Source organism: Micropterus salmoides, unplaced genomic scaffold, assembly GCF_014851395.1.
Source record: "Micropterus salmoides isolate LMB-PRFRI ecotype aquatic unplaced genomic scaffold, ASM1485139v1 Ms_hic_scaffold_8, whole genome shotgun sequence".
NCBI lineage: Eukaryota > Metazoa > Chordata > Actinopteri > Centrarchiformes > Centrarchidae > Micropterus > Micropterus salmoides.
The window spans coordinates 5,688,000-5,707,041 of NW_024044570.1; the positions used below are offsets into that span (position 1 = coordinate 5,688,000).

Below are 19,042 nucleotides of genomic sequence, written 5' to 3' on the forward strand. Positions count from 1 at the left end.
TCACCTTGAAATGAAACAGGTTATCTTTTTTTTTTTTTTTTAATCGGTTCAGTGTGTAAGTTTTGGTGGCATCTAGTGGTGAGGGTTGTGAATTGCAACCAACGGCTCAGTCACCGCTCACCCATCCCTTTGCAAGCGCGTAGGACAAGATGCGGTGACTGACAGTGTCGCCTCTTGTGCTAAATAATATGTGTGGTCCTCTATTTGTCCAAATTTCACTTCTCTTCTTAGTTCTAACAAACCAGACGACTACTTCTAATACTGCTTCTTCTTCGTAAGTATTAAACATTGTGACTAAACGCGTTCTGTAGAGCAGTTTGTTCGTTTGGGCTACCGTAGAAACATGGCGGCGCAACATGGTGAAATCCATTTAAGGCGATCCGCAATGTCTGTAGATAGAAATGGCTCATTCTAAGGTAATAAAAGCACAACTGTTCATTATGTATGGTCTTTATACACCACTGAAAACATCCTTATGTATATTGCATTTCTGTCAGTATATCCTAAATATTACACACTGAACCTTTAAAACTCTTTCTACAAACAACTATGTAACTTCTTTACTGGTTTTAAAGATTTGTGTCTATAGTAGTCAAGCTTATTTATAAAGCACATTTAAAAACAAACAATCAATGTTGACCAAAGTTAGACAATTAAAAAAATGTGATAACTAAAAACATCCCAATCAATTTATGACATACAACAAAAGACAGTTTTACACAGGTGTCCCTAAACAGACGCCAAAGAATGAAAATGTGTTTTAAGACAAGACTTAAAAGTCTCTGTGGTGGGGGTTGATCTGATAACCAAGGGAACCAATGGGCTTGGGGCTGAGTGCTGTAGACAGGGTAAACAAGTGAATAAGTTTTGAGAGATTGACTAATGCATTGTTGATTTGAGTATTTTCATGGTAGGTGGCAGTAATAAAAATGTAGAATAAATCCAGATTGATCCTCTAAAAAAAAAAAAAATCACTGTACATTTACCTGATCCCACAGATCAAAACCTTTTCAACAGTCAAAATCTGAAAATACAGTAGGTCTTAAAATACACGTGTTGTTTTAAATGGCAGAACTTGGACTGTCACTGAAGCCGAAGCTACTTCCTGGTTTTCGTTGGTACGCGCTGACGTCACGGCGTAAAGACTAACACAACGGCATTGTTGTTGGGGGAAGAGAAGCTCGGGCAGCTGCTGGGCTCTGCCACTTCCAACCGCTTCCTCACAGTCCTGTCGCTCAGTATTCATCCCGATCAAGGTGTAACACTTGAAACCGTCTCCGGCGCCCTGGATACCTGTCCGTTACCTTCAAGTTTACCTGCGGTTCAGCGCGAGCCGCGGCCGCCGTTGGATGAGCGGACTGAATGTGGATTTAACTGCCGCTTTGCTCCGCAGGCCGCGCCGCCATTGCTGCTGTTTTTATAAGCTGAATTCGTGAAAATACCGAGGTAAGTTCACCCTCACTCTGTCCTCGCCTTTTTAATACCACCCCCCTACAGCCAGGACAAGTTTAAGTTAAAAAGCAACCAGCGTTGCTCTGGGGAAAAGCCACCCTGTCCAATCGAGGCAGTTTCTTGTAGTGTTAGTCGCCATATTTCCTCCCCCTCTCAGTTAGGTGCAATGCTAACAGGCTAACGTTAGCCTGGTTTGTGGACGGAGTGTCCTAATGCGATCAAACGGCGACCGGAGAGGCCGCTGCCTGATGGGAGGGCACCTCCGCCTCTTATTTTCTTGTAACAGACATGTGTTTGGTTGATAACTCTGAAAGCATTGTCACTTAATCACACGGATAAACGTTGTGTTTCGGTTGAGCGAGGCTAACGTTAGCTGGTCGGCTAGCAGAGACCATTCAGCACACAGTCTAAAGAGAAACTGGGCGAAGTTAAGCTGCTGCTGCTGTTAGTCGCTGGTATTCAATGACAGCCAGCTCTCGGCGGCTTCTGTCAGGCTGGCTGTGGCCACTGTGGGCTCGCTGTAGTCTCTGAGAAGGCGTGCTTCTCAGTGCACATTTCTTTCATTCATCCAGTGAACGTTATCAGAGACGGTCTGTTTCCGCCCCCCTTGTACTGAAACTTCATTCAGCAGCCAACTGTAAGCAGCATGTTGATCTCATAAATTAAAGCTGCACAAACAAACTGGTGTTTTACATTTAACGTTAATAAAGCCTGCCAACTTCATTTCCCACGTGTGCTTGTGAGGGTGCAAATGTTAAGTTGCATGCAGTTTTATTTGCATTTGCACCACAGAGGAGGGTCAGAATCAACTGTATTGGCCAATCATGTTTACACGTCAAATCTCAAAACATTGATACACACACTGCAGAGAACAAGTGTAACGTTACAGGAGGATTCACACCTAAGCAGATAGGGCTGAAGTAGGCCTAAGTAATAAAACAATAATGATAATTAACGCAATATAAATTTCATCAATAACAAATGTTCAATATATTTGATGATAAATGATTTAATTCACTTGAATCACAAATAAACTATCTCTTAATCTTTCTGTTAAGATATTTATTTTGTTGAGGAAAAGGGACTGAAAAAAGATTTCCAAATATTTTTTGAAAATATTTTTTTGTTGTTGTTTTGAATGTTCTACCTCAAATTTGTGAAGTGATCCACTGACCATAAAGAAAAGTTTAAAACCAAAATAAACCATCTGGTTTCTTCAACTTTCACTCAGGAGCAAAAATCAGCCTTTAAACTTTGAAAGAATGATTTATCCTCATAATTATCGATATCAAATGATATGAAATGTTTTTATCGTGAAGATATTTTTGGCTTTATTGCCCAGCCCTAGGTTTAAGTTATTTTTGTAAAATCATATAGTCCAGCAACATTTGATTGGTTGAGTAATTGCTAAAATAATATTATAAGCAAAATTCCAGACATACATAAGGTTCAGGACCAAGTATTTGCTGGTTTTCTTTATCCCCTACCAGAGTTATCGGAATGTCTTTTGGTTTTGGAGTGTTGATCAGACGGTTTCCTGACATTTTTATTTATCAAAATAAGTTAATCAAGAGCACAATCAATAGAGTAATTTAATAAAAAAAACTTTCTATGTATAGATAAAAAAAGATTAGTAGATCTGAATGCGCAATTGACAAAAATTGTCAACTATTATGATGATGATTAGCTAAATCATTCAAATCATTGTAAATATGAAAAAAAAACATGTCAAACATTTCACATTTCCACCTTCTCAAATGCAAGGATTTTGATACTTGAGTCAACACTCACATTATTGATATTTAATACCGAACCAAGCCCTATTATGAGCTGGGGGGAAAAAACCCAGACAGTTCTAGACTTGTTACAGTTGTTTTTGTACAAATCACTTGACAAAAGGTCCCACGCTCACCTGGTGAACCTCTTACAGAAAGGTGCTGAAGGTGAGCTGTGTGATTTTCTTTTTATTAGTTTTGTATGTTGTTTAGGGCTGGGTGTCAAACCTCAATGCTTTATGATTACAGACTGAAATTTGTCTGTTGCCTCTAGTATCAAAGGTTTACTATAAAAGTGTCGACAGATTCTGAGTCTTGTTGATTCTGAGTCTTGTTTGATCAAATAGTTCCTGATTTTTAAACAATGAAACTCTTATTAGAAGTAGTTTTGATGTCAGTACAAAATTGTGTTGCAGGAAAACCGTGAGTTGTGTGTGTGTATATGTATGTATGTATGTATATATATATATATATATATGTGTGTGTGTGTATATATATATATATATGTGTGTGTGTATATATATATATATATATATATATATATATATATATATATATATATATATATATATATATATATATATATATATATATATATATATATATATATATATGTGTGTGTGTATATATATATATATATGTGTGTGTGTGTATATATATATATATATATATATATATATATATATATATATATATGTATATATATATGTGTTAGAGGCAGCTCATAGAAATACTCAACAATCCTTTAAATCGGATTCACAGCACTAGTAATTAAAACACTAACTAAAAGTAGTCACTCACAGAGATTTAAAGTTGTTAAAGTATTTCTACATGTTTTTCTGGTCCTCTGATTAAAGACTGGAAGAGGTGTTGACATCCTTGTGGAAACACATTTACTGCCTGACATTCTTCTCGTAAGGCGCCATTGAGGGTTAAGGCTGTTAATCATCAATGTAGGTTCTGTTAGATCCAACACACACACACTTCGTCTGATGGTTGTTGTGTCACAAGGTTAATGTCATGAAAAAGTGTTGCTGTTCAGCTGTTGCTTCCACATCGCATCTGTGAATCATTGACATTGTTGTTTCATCTGTCCAGCTTTTAGGGTCTTTACGGCCTCAAAATGAAGAAGAAAAGCAGACATCACCGCTCGGCGGTGCTGAAGAGGGACTCCTCTCCCATCAAGCCGTCGGCCAACAGGGAGACACTGACATATGCACAGGCTCAGCGAATAGTGGAGCTGGAGGTGGACGGCCGCGTGCACCGGCTCAGCATCTATGACAAGCTGGATGTCATCACCGACGACGACCCCACGGCTCAGGAGATCATGGAGTGTAACAGCAACAAGGAGAACAATGAGAAGCCCCAGCAGGTCCTGGTGCGCTCTGTGCGCCTCAAAAACAACCAGCAGAAGAAGAATGCGGCGCTCACAGCCTCGCATGGCGCCATCAGCACGCACGGCACTGCCAGTGGTCTGCTGGAGGCAAAGGTTAGAACGGTTGAATACAATCTGCCGGTGGTGCCAAAGAGGCCGGCAGCATATTACAAATACACAGAGAGGACAGCAGAGGAGCTGGACGAGGAGGTGGAGTACGACATGGATGAGGAGGACTACGCCTGGCTGGAGCTAATCAACGAGAAGAGGAAGAGCGAGGGCATTAGCCAGGTGTCGCACAACCTGTTCGAGTTCCTCATGGACCGCTTCGAGAAGGAGTCTTTTTCAACCACGCAGGGTCAGAGTGACCTACAATCGCTGGTGGACGAGGACGCCGTCTGCTGCATCTGTATGGATGGAGATGGAGCCGACAGTAATGTCATCCTCTTCTGCGACTCCTGCAACATTGCTGTGCACCAGGAATGCTACGGCGTGCCATACATTCCTGAGGGCCAGTGGCTGTGCCGTCACTGCCTGCAGTGCCCGTCACGGCCCGCTGATTGCGTCTTCTGTCCTAACCGAGGTGGAGCCCTTAAGAAGACTGATGACGACCGCTGGGGCCATGTAGCTTGTGCCCTGTGGGTGCCTGAGGTTGGCTTCTCTGACACGGTTTTCATCGAGCCCATCGATGGTGTCCGCAATATCCCGCCAGCGCGCTGGAAGCTCACCTGTTACCTCTGTAAAGAGAAAGGTGCAGGAGCGTGCATCCAGTGCGATAAGATCAACTGTTACACTGCCTTCCACGTCAGCTGCGCCCAGAAGGCCGGCCTCTACATGAAAATGGAGCCGGTCAAGGAGGTGACGGCGTCCGGCTCCACAAGCTTCTCTGTGAAAAAGACCGCCTACTGCTGCAGCCACACACCTGTAGGCTGCGACCGCCGACCGCTCAACATCTACGAGGAATCGCACCCGAAAAACGGAGCCTGTCAAAAGAGGACTGAGAAGAGGGGGAAGGCCCGGACCAAGGGCTGGCAGAAGAAGAAGACTAAGAGAGCGGAGCCAGAACCTGAGACTCCCACCAACTCGGGGCCCAGTATCACTGCTTCAAGGTAGGCAGGCAACCAGGACTCCGAGAAAGCATCTCACATTAATAATTAATAAATACTCGATACAACTCTGTTCTTCTCTGTTGAACTTCAACTAAACAATAATTAATGATCTGGTGAACAATTCTTCCCCCCAATGTCCTGATATAATATTACTGCAGTTTAGTGCATGCAAATGGTCCCCACAGGCTGCTCAGTTCCTAGTCTGATCGAGACCCTAAGTCCAGTTCAGTGGGGGTTTCCACAGGCCTGTTATTGATCAGGTCCCTTTTAAAGGTTCTGTGTGTAATATTTCTGAAGATCTATCGATAGAAATGCAATATAAGATCCATAACTATGTTTTCAGTGGTGTGTTAAGACCTTACATAATAAACCGTTATGATTTTATTACCTTAGAATGAGCCATTTATTTCTCCATAACCGTGGGCTCCCCCTTCCATGGACGTCGCCATGTTTCTACAGTAGCTAAAAACGGACAAACAGGGCTACAGAGCGCATTTCGTCACTACGTTCTTCTTGTTCTACTTCTGGTAGAATTCAGGCAGCGTAGACACTCGTCACTATGTTGATTACATACGTCAGAAGAAAAAGAGGTAGTAGTAATAATATACTGCAGGGGTGAATCGGAGAAATATTTTCAGCCGTTAGATGGTGGATGAGAATATGAGCCATAACATTGACTTGTAGCAACATGTTGTTTGGTTAGCTCAGTTGGGAAGGCACAGGACTCTCAACCCAACGATTGAGGGTTCTTTCTTTCTCTCTCTCTCTCTTCAACAAATGGATTCTGCAGGGAATGTTTGTCAGATCACGGCATGTGCTGCGCTGTTTTTGATTTGGTGTTTGATCCGCATCCATCAACGCATTTGCAATTCCCCAACATTTATGGTGCTTTCAGACCAAAAGTGAAGCGACGCGAAGGGGGCGGTGAGTTCACATACAAAGTCAATGCAAAGACTCATAGAGCCGCGATTTCCTGTCGAAGCGACACGAAGTGGGCGGTGCCAGCGGCGTGAAGGCACAACGTGAAGGAATTGACAAAGTGAGTTGAATATTTTCAACTCAAGCGAGAAATGACGCAGAGATAGCCTATCGTCACCGACAGCTTCAGAGCGTTGTGTGGAGACGGCCAGGCAGAGCGGGCGATTGAAAATCTGCTGGCCGGCTGAGAGCTGCTAAACTTGGGCTAGAGGAGCAGGGAGCTCCAGCTTTTGGACAAATAAACACCCATGGTCGGACTGGATTCTGCTCTGACAACTACACCGTTTGATCGAGAGAGGAGCTCGGAGTAAACTGCTTTTTATTCAATTATGAGATTACAACGTGGATTTATCTTCACTCGAGCTTCTCAGCAGCCAGATTCCGTGCACATCCGGTTCCAGTGTTGTTAGCGTCGTTTGGCACTACTTCATATTTATATAAAAACTGGACATTGCTGGGAGAAAAGAAAGCGAGGAGGTTGAACTACCTGGTGAGTTCAGAAAACATGTGGATGTAACTTTATTCCAGCTATCGTTGTACTTTACTGTGACCAAGTTAGCATAGCATAGCCCTGATCGATCTGAACTCCATTCAGAAAACAAACATTTGAGTCTGTCTTGCTGACAAACCTGACAAAGCATGAATTCATATGTTTAATAAATCTGCATCATATTGTCGTTATTTCGGCATCAGTTTGATCCGTTTATTGCTATTTAATCACAGCAAAATGTTTACTTTGGATTCATACTGCTGTAGTAACGGCGAGTTGTGTTTATTCGCATTATCGCGATAAAACCCCCGTGAGGAAAGCGTTGCGTGGATTAAATTCGCATTTGGTCTGAATGCCGCATTAGGCGAATCACGTTTTCTGACTGCTTCAGAGGTGTGTCAAGCAGGCTACAGACTCTTTTAATGTCGTTCAGAATGTTTCAAAGTAAAAGCTCAGTTACATCATTGCAGTATTTATGTCTCGCGCTTTTATTTTGTAGGCAAAACCACTAAAGAAGAAGTGATCATGTGAGTAACTGTTGCTTTCATGACTGAGATATATTTCAGCACCGCTATTAAAGTATAAATTTTTTGCCGTTATTAAAGTACCGTAATCTGGCAGCGGGCCACATATTATTGATGGCAGGCAGTTTTTGTGAGGGTACATAATCACAGAGAGAATGAATGTGTTTCCCATGTCAGTGTTTGTATAAACTTGATCTATTATGTGGTTTATAATGGACTGTGGTGCAGAAACGGTAACAGTGTTTCACACTCTTGGCTTACATTTTCCATATTATCTGTCAGTGGCCAAGTCACAATAACATGGTTTTACTGAATAATTATAATTTCTTAATAAATATACCTAAAGAAACCTAATTTCTTGACTGGCTACTCTCTGCTGTCTCAGAAGAGACACCTTTTGTGCTGTGTCTGCCCTTGTAGCTGTCCTACACTATTTGAAAGGGTAGGGGGTTGTGGTAGACTGGACAGATGGTTGCAATTCACAACTCTCACCATTAGATGTCACTAAATCTTATGCCGTTTTCCCATTACCAGTACAAGCTCGACTCGACTTGACTCGGTTTGGCCGTGCTCTGTTTTCCATTGCAGATAGTAACCCTCAATGTAGCTGGTCATCATAGCGACGCCACACACAACTGTTGCGACGTAATTTTCAATGCGACACACACACCAGCGACCCACACACAACTGTCTCTTGATTTAAGGTAAAAAGTTTCAACATTCCTCAGAATGTAAAGACAGATAGGCAGTAGGAAAACCTTACAGCTGTGTTTTCCTCTGCCGTTGTTGCTGCAGCCGTCTTTGTGACAGTGGGACCAGAGGGCTCTGTGAGCGGGCGGTTGGCGCAGGCTTCCCCCTGCAGCCACTTGCGGAGCTCCTCAACTCCAAAAACTTTCAAGCACATTTTTGTTCCGCCATCACTTTTCTTAAAACTATCAGTAAATAAGAAGTGGATTTAGTGATGAAATAAAGTATGAAATTTGTAAAATATTAAACTTTCTGTTGCTGGCCTCTGTCAGGCGTTGCACAATGATGCAGTGAATAGTGACGATTCTCTCTGACCAGTCAGCAGTCTGCTGTGTTTTCACGTCACATTTTAGTATCGCCTCAGCTCGCTTGGAACCTCAGTGGAGATGATACGAAAAAAAGTACCTGGAAGCAGGTACAGGTACATCTTTTCCACAATGGAAAACCAAACAAAGGTGAATAGCGAGTCAAGCTGGTAACATGCAGTGGAAAAGGGGCTTTAGACACTGAACCTTTTAAGACCTCTAGTGCACACTAGTATCTCAACACTATCTTTGTCCATCATTTCATCAACGATCAGAATCAGAGCGCAACCTATTACATATATAAATATAGTGCTTGTTAGATTGTGTTTCTGCCGATGTTATCCCCTCTGAAAACTGAATGAAACAAATGAGTATTTATTGATTAATATGTACTTCTGTTTCCCCCGTGGGTCAGTTTTGACACCATCCTGAACCAGGTTGCTGTTCAGAGGAAGCGTCCGTTCGTTGAGCGTGTCCTGAGCTACTGGGTGCAGAAGAGACAGTCGAGGAACAACGTGCCACTGATCCGGCGGCTGCAGGCCAACCCTCAGCCAACCAAAACCAAGCAGATGGTCAGTGCTGCTGACACTCACTGGCATCTGACACAGGAGCATTATCCTTTTTAATGTAGCTCTCGCTGAATTGAATTTTGTGTGTCTTCTGCAGGACCGTTTGGAGACGAACCAGGCGCTGAAGGAGCAGCTGAAGGAGTGGCACCGCCTCCGCCATGACCTGGAGCGAGCTCGCCTGCTGCTGGAGCTCATCAGGAAGAGAGAGAAGCTGAAGAGGGAGGAGGTAGTAATTTCCTCTTTTATTGCTTTTCTAGCTCAAAGCTTCATTTTAAATCAAAAGATCTTTAAATAGAGGTCTGTGTGGATTTATTTTTAATTTCCAACCACCTGCCAAACAGAAACAAGAAACACCAATCAGCCAACTATAGCTAACTATAACTATCACCAAAAACCTCCCAGATTTCACCAATAGGTTTGATTTCTGGTGTAAAGGTGTATTCATGTTATGCTTACAGTAATAATCACTCTCCTGCTTGTGTAATCTTTTTTTATTTTCCTCAAACACCTGATGTACTTCCTTACATTGACTGTAACAAATAAACACTGATTGCAAAAACGGAAACATTCACACAAAGAAAGTGACACAAATTCAGTGGTCAGGTTTGTAAACACTGACCTGTGACTGTAAATCACATCTGATCTTGTTCACGTGTATTGAAGCTTTGTGTTAGTGTCCATGCTGAGTTATTTGGCCGTGTATTCTCCCGTCAGATGAAGCAGCAGCAGGCGGTGCTGGAGGTCCAGCTTACCCCCTTCAACATCCTGCTGAGAGCCGTGCTCAGTCAGCTGCAGGAGAAGGACCAGTACAGTATTTTCGCCCAGCCTGTCAGCATCAAGGAGGTCTGCAGCCATTTGTTCAATCCATCAATAACACCTTGACACTGCCGTGGTCCCAAAACAGTCAGCAACCAGGGGGATGATAAAAAGTTTCATATCTTTCGATATCAAATAGTTTTTTCTTTCGAGTTGAGTGAAAGTTGAAGAAACCTGATGGTTAATTGTGGTTTAAAGTTGTCTTTATGGTCAACACTTGAGGCCAAACAGTGGATCACTTCACAAATCTGAGGTAGAACATTCAAAACAATAATGATAAAAGCTCTGTCAACAAATATGCATGAGTAAGATTAAGTAAAAGCTTTTTTCAGTCCTTTTTCCTCACCAAATTAAATATAAAAAAACCCCCCAAAAAGTTCTTATTCATGTATGATTTCAAGTGAATAAAATCAAACATTTATTGACCATTTGTTATTATTGATAAGAAATTATATTGCGAAAATTATTGTTATTGTTTTATTGTCCAGCCCTAGCTAAAGATAAGCTGTGATTGATACTAACGCAGCACTTTCTGGCCGACCAGCCGGTCGGTTGCTGTCTGTGACAGTGGACCAAACTAAAAAATTCAATTTTGATGGGGGATATGAGCGACCCCTCCCAACTTGAACTGATCCTTGTTTTTGCTGTAATCTGATTGGCGGTTCCGATCAAAGGAGTTTACTTTCCATTTTTTGTGTTTGTGTGACAAGTGCAACAGAGACGGTAAATATGGCAAAATATTTGAATTTAGAAGGAAAAAATGTTGGCACGAGGCATTTCTAACTATTTTAGCCTTCTGACTGACCTGTTGGTAGTTAGTTGGAATAGTTGGTAGTCCCTTTGTTGTCCCTTTCTTGTGACATCACAATGAAAATACGTGTCATAATGCTCGCTGAGCGGCTAGTCCGACACTTGCTCCAGTCCATGTTGCCAAGCTGGTCGGCAACATGTCGCCTACAGCTGAATGGAAGCTGTTTACCGTCTTTTCGCTGACCCGCCTTTCTCTGCTTCTGATTGGCTAGTAGTCCTTAACTAGGAACTGAGCATGTGCAACTCCCAACAAAGATCATTTAGAGACAAGATGCATCACTCCATAGCTAAAACGAAGCCTTCAACACAGGGTGAAAAGAGGAGCTGCAGCAATGTGCAGTATGACAAAAAAATATGGTGTTTTTAGAAAATTTAACCATGTAAACCTGTTGTGGTACAACCCCTAAATAAGATTTTGAACCTGAAAATTTGCATAATACCACCTCTTTAAGTTTTAACCAGGCATGATGTGCTCTTGTTCAGTGCAGAGGTGACTTGCTTATTCAAATCTAGGAGGCAGGTGTCATCCTAAAGTTTCATGAAGGTCTTCAATACAACAAAAACACTATTAGTATTTAAATAAAAGTTGTTGTGGCATTGGTATTGGAAATGAACAGTAAAAAAAAGGTTATGAATGTATGAGAAATAAACATGTTTAACTCAATAAGCTTGACAGCCCTATTTATTATATGTCTTATCAATAAGGTCAATCTTCATTTAAAATCTGGCTAACTATCAGTGCATAAATTAAAAATAAATGACATGTGCATTTACAAACGCTGCTGGCACACTCGATGTCTTCATCTTTGTATATTGACACTCATCACAGAAAAGGTTGCCGACCCCTGGTCTACAGCAAACAAAAAAATGAGAAATGATGTCTGAAATGAAAGGAAATCCCTGTAGATCTGCTCCCACCAACATGTCTCCTGTCTCCTGCAGGTTCCCGACTACCTGGACCACATCAAGAACCCCATGGACTTCTCCACAATGAGAAAACGCATCGACGCTCATGAGTACAGGAGTCTTGAGGAGTTTGAGGCCGACTTCGACCTCATCATCGCCAACTGCATGTTGTACAACGCCAAGGACACGTTTTTCTACAAGGCAGCTCAGCGGATGCAGGACCATGGAGGAGTGATCCTCCGCAGGGCCCGCAGAGAGGCCGACAGAATCGGCTTCGACTATCCCAGCGGGTTGCATCTTCCCGAAGCCCCCAAACTAGAGGAGGCACCTCCCTTCTCCTGGGAGGACGGTGAGTTGATTGATCATTAAGAAACAGAAAATCTATCAATAACAGTGATGATAATCAGTGTTAGAGCTCAAGTGTCATGTGACTCTCTGTCTCTCTCAGTGGACCGCCTGCTGAGCCCCACCTACCGCCAGCTGACTCCTCTAGAGGACCAGCTGAGGGAGCTGCTGGAGAAGCTGGACATCAGCACGGCCATGAAACACAGCCCGTCCCGCAGCAAGAGGCTCAAACTGCTCAAGAAGACCATCATGGAGGTCCGCAGTGAGATGAGCCTGAAGAAGTCCCTCCCAACGCCGCCGCCTGACGCCCCGGAGCCCGAGCTAAGCCCCGCTGAGTCAGAGGAGCAACCACTAACTGAACCCCTGGCAAAGCCTTGCACCCCACAGGAGGAGAAATCTTTACCTCCACCAACGTTAGAGCTGTTAACTTCACTGTCACAGCTCAACACCTCGCCCAGCGACTCAGAGCCGCCACCTTTGAAGGCCATCATACCCAGCGTGGACCATACTCCCATGGAGCTTGATGGCGACACAGACACGTCTACCTCAGTGCCCCCGGACGCCCCCAGTAGGCACATCCATGACCCGCTACTCCTCAACGGCAACCTCCACACCGAATCCTCTGGCGCCTGCAACCGACGGACCAACACCCTCTTCCGCAAGTCAAAGAGCGCCAGCCCCCAGAAACCACCCAAGACCCAAGAGGCATCCCCTGTGTCGCTGTCGCCCATGGGCGCCAAAACCTTCCTGTCAGTGGTGATCCCTCGACTGGAGACCCTCCTCCTGCCGAAGAAAAGAACACGCAGCAGCAGTGGAGACGGCGAGGAAGAAGATGAAGAGTCACCAATAAAACGCCTCGGCACAGGTACTCACCGAAAGAACGGTTGTCGTGTTTGGATCTTAAAATGAAATCGCAGCAAAGAAAAACTCCCCAGTGAGAAAATATTAATATACTTCATCAGAGTACCATTGTACCCTTTTTTCCTTCAGGAATAGCAAACGGTTTTGTGGTGGAGGAGGAGGAGGAAATCTCACCGTCTCCTCGCCTGCTTGAGCCTCGCCGGCGTTGCGCCTCCGAGTCGAGCATCTCCTCCAGTGGAAGCGTCCTTTGCAGCGCGAGGTGAGTTCAGGAGGAAACACCCAGAGTTCCAGGTTATTCTTTATTATATGAATAGTTTTGATGATTCATACGTATTCTGACTGTTGTTGGCTAAGATCTGACTGGGATGATGGAGAAAATAAGTTGTATGAACACAGAATTTTTCTGATTTGTTCTGACGAGGAGTTTTTTGGGGATGCCGGTTAGCTCACTTGGTACAAGGGTGAGTCTTTATCGCAGCGCCCCGGGTTTGTTATGGAGTAGAGCTGCAACGATTAATCGATAAGTTGTCAACTATTGAATTAAATGCCAACTATTTTGATTCTCCCAGCTTCTGAAGTATTTATATTTTCTGGTTTCTTTACTCCTCTATGACATTAAACTGAATATATTTGGGTTGTGGACGTCATCTTAGGCTTTGGGAAACCCTGATGGACGTTTCACCATTTTCTGACACTTTAAAGACCAAACAACGAAAATATAATTTAAAATAATCCACAGATTTATCAACAATGAAAATAATTGTTAGTTGTTGCAGCCCTGTTACGGTAGCAGCAATACACGCAGGTTGACTTTCAAAGAAATGAAAGCAACAGATGAGAAATGAAACTGGCTACGGAGAGATAATCCATCGTTAAGGCTAAACTTGACCGAACGTTTTAAAATCTGAGGGATGATTTTTTCCTACAGACCACGCACGTCTTAACTCTCGTCTCTTTCAGCACCGTCATCGTGTCTAAAAGCGGGAAAGGGCGGCCGCCGGCAGCTCGACGGAGCACCGTGGATGACAAAAGCGCTCTGAGGACCTGCATCGAGAATGGAGAGCTCACCAAAGCTGCAAAGACCTCTTCGGGTGAGTCGGCAACGAGTGCCCTCTGATGAATGTGCATGACACAGCATGGCACGCTTTGATTTGTCAACCCTTGTCTCTTTCTGCTTAAGACTTTACTAAACTTTTACTGTTGACGTGGTAGCATACATTATTTTTTCTTTCTTTCTCTCTCTCTCCCTTTTTCTATCGTTCCACCTGTAAAACCCAAAGAGCTGTGAAGTGGATTATTATTTCCAGATGATGTAAAGAAAATCTTTTAGAATGGGATTTTATCAAACCAGCCCCTCCTCCCACCTTGCCACACTAAAGGAGTCTCAAACTGAGCTCCAGGTAGGGTTGGGTATCATTTAAAATTTTACGATACAAGTGCCAAAACCAGTACCCTTAAAGTAATACCGATACCAATAGAGTACTTCATTCGATACCTTGCATAAAATTCCACCTGTTGAAGCCATAGTAGTTGACTGGTAGCCTGTTATTATTATTGTTGTTGTTGCTATGGAAAAGCAAGGTTATCTATATTATTTTTTTCTTGTTTCAAATAACTGTTACATAAAAGTTTTGGGAAATTGTATCAGATCGCTCCTCATCCTAATTAGTTCATCCTCACAGGTAGTATTGAAGCAGCCGGAGCTACAGCCGGAGGCTCTGTGAGTAAAATCAGCTGATCACTGCTGCGTCACAAAAGCGTATAATTGATGTGATGGAACGCAGTGATTGATTGGTGACGAGTGAATAGCAAATAAAAATGTACAGAGAAGTGATAAATGATACCAGAAGATGAAACCAATGGAAAGCCAAGCTTGTGGTGATAAACCTGCAACAGTGACAAACATGCCTGAGACCACAGCCAGAGGTGAGAGCCTTTTTTATACAGTTTATGGTGCAGGCATATAAGAAGAAAAAAAAAAAAAAAGGTGTGCTCTTCTCTTTGTTCAGTGTGTTTGCGTGTTTGACTGCAAGCAAAACCATACAAATAGTAATTTTTTGCCGTGATCTAGTTAAAAAAATGTGGGCCTAGGTGTCGATTGAAGTACTGATTTGAAAGGAGATGTTTCAATTCTACTCCATACCGGGCTGTTTCGGTCAATACCATAAAGGTGTGTCGAGTAGCCCATCCCTAGGTCCGGGGTCCTCTGAGGTCCCGGATGAAGTCAGCAAAGACTCAAACTGCAGGTTTAAACCGTGAAGGAAGCTGTAAATTAACAGAGTCCAGAAACAGGAAACCTATGATGGACAAAGTGGAAGTGAAATGAAGTGAAGTTCGTTATTTTCTCTGTGGGTTTAGTGAATTCCAGGCTCATATCATCAACTATGTACAATCACTGTTTTTTGAAGGTAATCTTTAAAAAACATGTGTGTCTTTGGCTTTGGGTTCAGACTGGGTGTGTGTGTGTGTGTGTGTGTGTGTGTGTGTGTTTTCAGACTGCTTGTGCTCTCTGTCTGTTGCAGTGAATACTTCATAACTTGCTTGTTGTTGTTCCTGTAGAGGTGTGGAAGCCCACCGCTGCTTCTCCATTTGTTCTGGAGCCTCTTAAACTAGTTTGGGCTAAATGTAGTGGATATCCCTCCTACCCTGCCCTGGTGAGTGAGTGTTAGTCCCCTCTGTGTCTCATTACCCATCTGCCCCTCTGCCATTGTGCGTGCTGTAGCTCGTGATTTGTGCTCACAGCCATGCGGGAGCTTCCAGCTGGCCGATCATGGACTGCTTGGTGTGTGTGGAGTCGGCCGCTTCGCTCAGAGCGTTTTCGGCTCGACTCTGCCTTGCATGCTTGTGTCTCCGAGTGCGGGCTTCTTCTGTGCGGCCGCTACCACCAGGATATATACCGCACTGTTATTGTGAGGAGGCCGCTTCACTCAGTCTCCGTCCCTCTGTATTTTGGTCTTCGCAGATCATGGACCCCGGAGTGCGGAAGATGGTGTGTCAGCACAACGGGGTGGAGCTTCCCCAGCCGCCGCTGGACGTTCTCAGAGTCGGAGAGCGGATGCAGTTCAGGTCCGCAGAGAAACTCTTCCTCGTCCACTTCTTCGACAGCAAGCGCAGCTGGTGAGGAACTCGAGAACTCACTCAAAATAACTAAAATAAAGCAATGGTTATATGTTTATGTTTCTGTGTCTTTGTTAAAACTCTGGCAGCTGCATTTTGGACACGTTTTAATTGCAGAAGAATTCCGGTAGACCTGAATAACCATCTGCTCGAGATACATGCATGGATCGGCTTTTCAAGATCCTGCTTAGACACAAGTCCTCTTACTCTGAAAGGCGGGGTGTGGTGGGGTATGCGATTCTGGGGAAATCCAATTCCATGACAAATACCATAATCCAAAGCAAACGACGACCCTTCAAGTAACTAAATTTAGCTAGGTTGTGCTACAATTTCTGCTGTGAAGTTAACATGCAGAGAGGACGAGACTGTCCCAGAGACCGCACGCCAGCTCCAGACAGAAATACTCCCAACTCTTTTTGAACCACAGCTTTTCAGCGCACACAGAATGGACAGATAACGAGCAGTCAAGAGATAATTGCTGAGTTTGACAAAAAGACTGGTGAATGCATGTTGAGTTATAGGACCATAGCCATGTGGGGAAAGAAATGTATCCTGTATCAAGACATAAATGTGGTAATAAATATCAAATTATATTTTTTAGGTGAGCATGTGTATGAAAGATAGAAAGTTGTTGAAAATTGACATTTTGTTGGTCGGCAGCTTTGGAAGCGTCAGAGGTGCTCAGAGACCCAGCAACAACACGTAGTTTAAAAAAAAAAGTGTTCTTTTGTGTGTTCTGCACCTTCTCAACTCTGAGTCAGACTGGAGCGGTATGAACTAAATCTCCGTAGGCTTTAGTCCGGGGTCGAGGTCACTGCCGTAGCCTGGAGCGAGGAGTAGCTTTCCGTCCAGTTACACGCTGACCTCTGGCTTCTGTCTTCTCAGGCAATGGCTTCCTAGATCCAAGATGGTTCCCTTCGGGATCAACCAGTCGCTCGACAAACTGAAGCTGATTGAGGCTCGCTCCTCCGGCATCCGAAAAGCTGTGCGGCTCGCCTTCGACCGAGCCATGAACCACCTGAACCGTGTCAGCGGCGCTCTGGAGACGAGCGCTGGTCTCACCGTCACGGACTGAACCCTTCTACCACCTTCACCTCTGAAATCCTCCCATCATCCATCTCTCCTCTTTGTCCTTTCAGCTTTCTTGTTTTGAACACCGTCACAGCAGAGACGCTCATTTTCTGTCTCATACGCACAACAAACACACACACGTCATGTTTACCATTTCCTGCAAACTGGAACCGAATCGTTCTCGCGTCTCCCCCGCACATCTTCCCCCCACCCCTCCATCTGAAATACTGTAGCTTGTGACGGCTATTTTGTTTTGTCAAAGAGCTATGCAACGAATCCGACTCGGTTAGCGGGTGCAAAAAGTTGAAACGAAAAAAAAAAAAATCAAACCGGGGCTGTGAGGACCGAAAAATAACGGGTCTAAACCTGTTGAATGTGTCAGAGTTTGACCTCTGACCTCCTTAAATGTGCTGCAAGACTGCTGCAACAGTTTCACTGCCACGAAAATGTCCATCAGCGTGCTTGTGACTGCTGCAGCTCCTGTAAATATCCTGTACAAGGCCTGACACTAATTTATTCACTCCCTCAGTTTGTTTTGGTACATGGTGTTCAGATATTTATACAGTCGGAGGTGATGATCCACGTCGTCGTCGGCACTGACGGTGTCGGCCTTTTTATTCTGGTGCTATCTCCACAGAGAGAAAAAATGAACATGCATACTGTAATGAACATTTTAATTTCAGCTCCTTTTTTTACGGTTTTTGTAAGTTATTGAGTTCTCACGCTTCTTTGGCATTAATTTTTTTTGTGTCTGCATCTTTTTTTTTTTTTTTTTTTTTTTTAACCTGAATGTTTTTACTGGACTACTTCTTTTTGTGTTTGTACATATTTATATAAAAATCTATATAGATGCTCTCAAAGTTTAAAATGCCTAAAGTGCATCATTCACACCAAAACCAAAAAAACGCTGCCCACAAGATTCCCACTAATGTGTTTATTTTATTCATTTTTTTTTACAGTCTTTTTCAGGTTTGGCCTTTCTGTTTGTGTGCTGTGATTAGTTCACCAAGTCTTCTGTAAAATGTCACAGAATCATCTTTTCCACCTGAACTGAACTACAGTCAGCTGTAGGAGAGAAGATAATGTGCCTGTACTAATTTATTGTAAAGCAGAAAATGTATATGCATTACTTTATAGAGAGAGTATTGTAAGAAAATACTATGGGCACACGAGGAGCCATATGTAGAGGCTCTTCCTATTTTTTTTCTTTTTTTTTTTGATTGATAGCATTAAATCTGAGAGGTGAGGTGATAGTGTGTGATGTTTTTATTTTGGCAGGTTAGCGATGGGTAGACTTCCTGTTTTGTTTGGCCCTTCTGGATGTGGATGTTGTGTGTAAATAGATTTGGTACTTTAGCTGATTCTCTGGGAAAAACCACAGTTATAGCCAACGGGAGCGGAAACCAGCCGACGACAGGCCGGTGGGATTTTTATACTAAAACACTGAAAAATTAAAATATGTTATTGAATCACTGAACGTGTCCTGGTATCATTTTATTTATATATATATATATATATATATAATATTTAATATGATTTGGTTTACTTTGCCTACCCTTGTGTCCATTTTTATTTTTGGGTGTATTTGTTACATTTTTAATTTTAATTACAATTTAAACAATTTTTTTGCTTTAATAAATTTTTTCAAATTGCCCTAGTTTTTTTTTTTAACTTTATTTATAATATATAATATTTCGCACCCACTGAAAATAAACCAGTAAATTTGTTAAAGGCTATTGAGATTAAATACGGTCACTTTCCAGATCAGAGAGGATTTCATCTCTCGTGAAAT

General features: G+C 43.0%; 1 protein-coding gene across 2 annotated transcripts; it reads left to right on the forward strand.

Moving 5' to 3' along the window:
• Positions 1–1,147: 1,147 nt before the first annotated feature.
• On the forward strand, positions 1,148–18,723 carry LOC119893308 (bromodomain-containing protein 1-like). 2 transcript variants are annotated; one of them, XM_038705380.1, is made up of 12 exons: positions 1,148–1,446; positions 4,326–5,711; positions 9,171–9,327; positions 9,422–9,550; positions 10,039–10,167; positions 11,893–12,205; positions 12,305–13,066; positions 13,192–13,321; positions 14,023–14,153; positions 15,622–15,716; positions 16,025–16,179; positions 17,065–18,723. In XM_038705380.1, exons 2-12 carry the CDS (start codon positions 4,351–4,353, stop codon positions 17,252–17,254), a joined length of 3,552 nt encoding a protein of 1,183 aa, XP_038561308.1. In that variant the 5' UTR covers positions 1,148–1,446; positions 4,326–4,350; the 3' UTR covers positions 17,255–18,723. The 2 variants fall into 2 exon arrangements, with proteins under 2 accessions (XP_038561308.1, XP_038561309.1); XM_038705381.1 differs by lacking the exon at positions 15,622–15,716 and having other exon boundaries at positions 17,065–17,228.
• Positions 18,724–19,042: the final 319 nt, after the last annotated feature.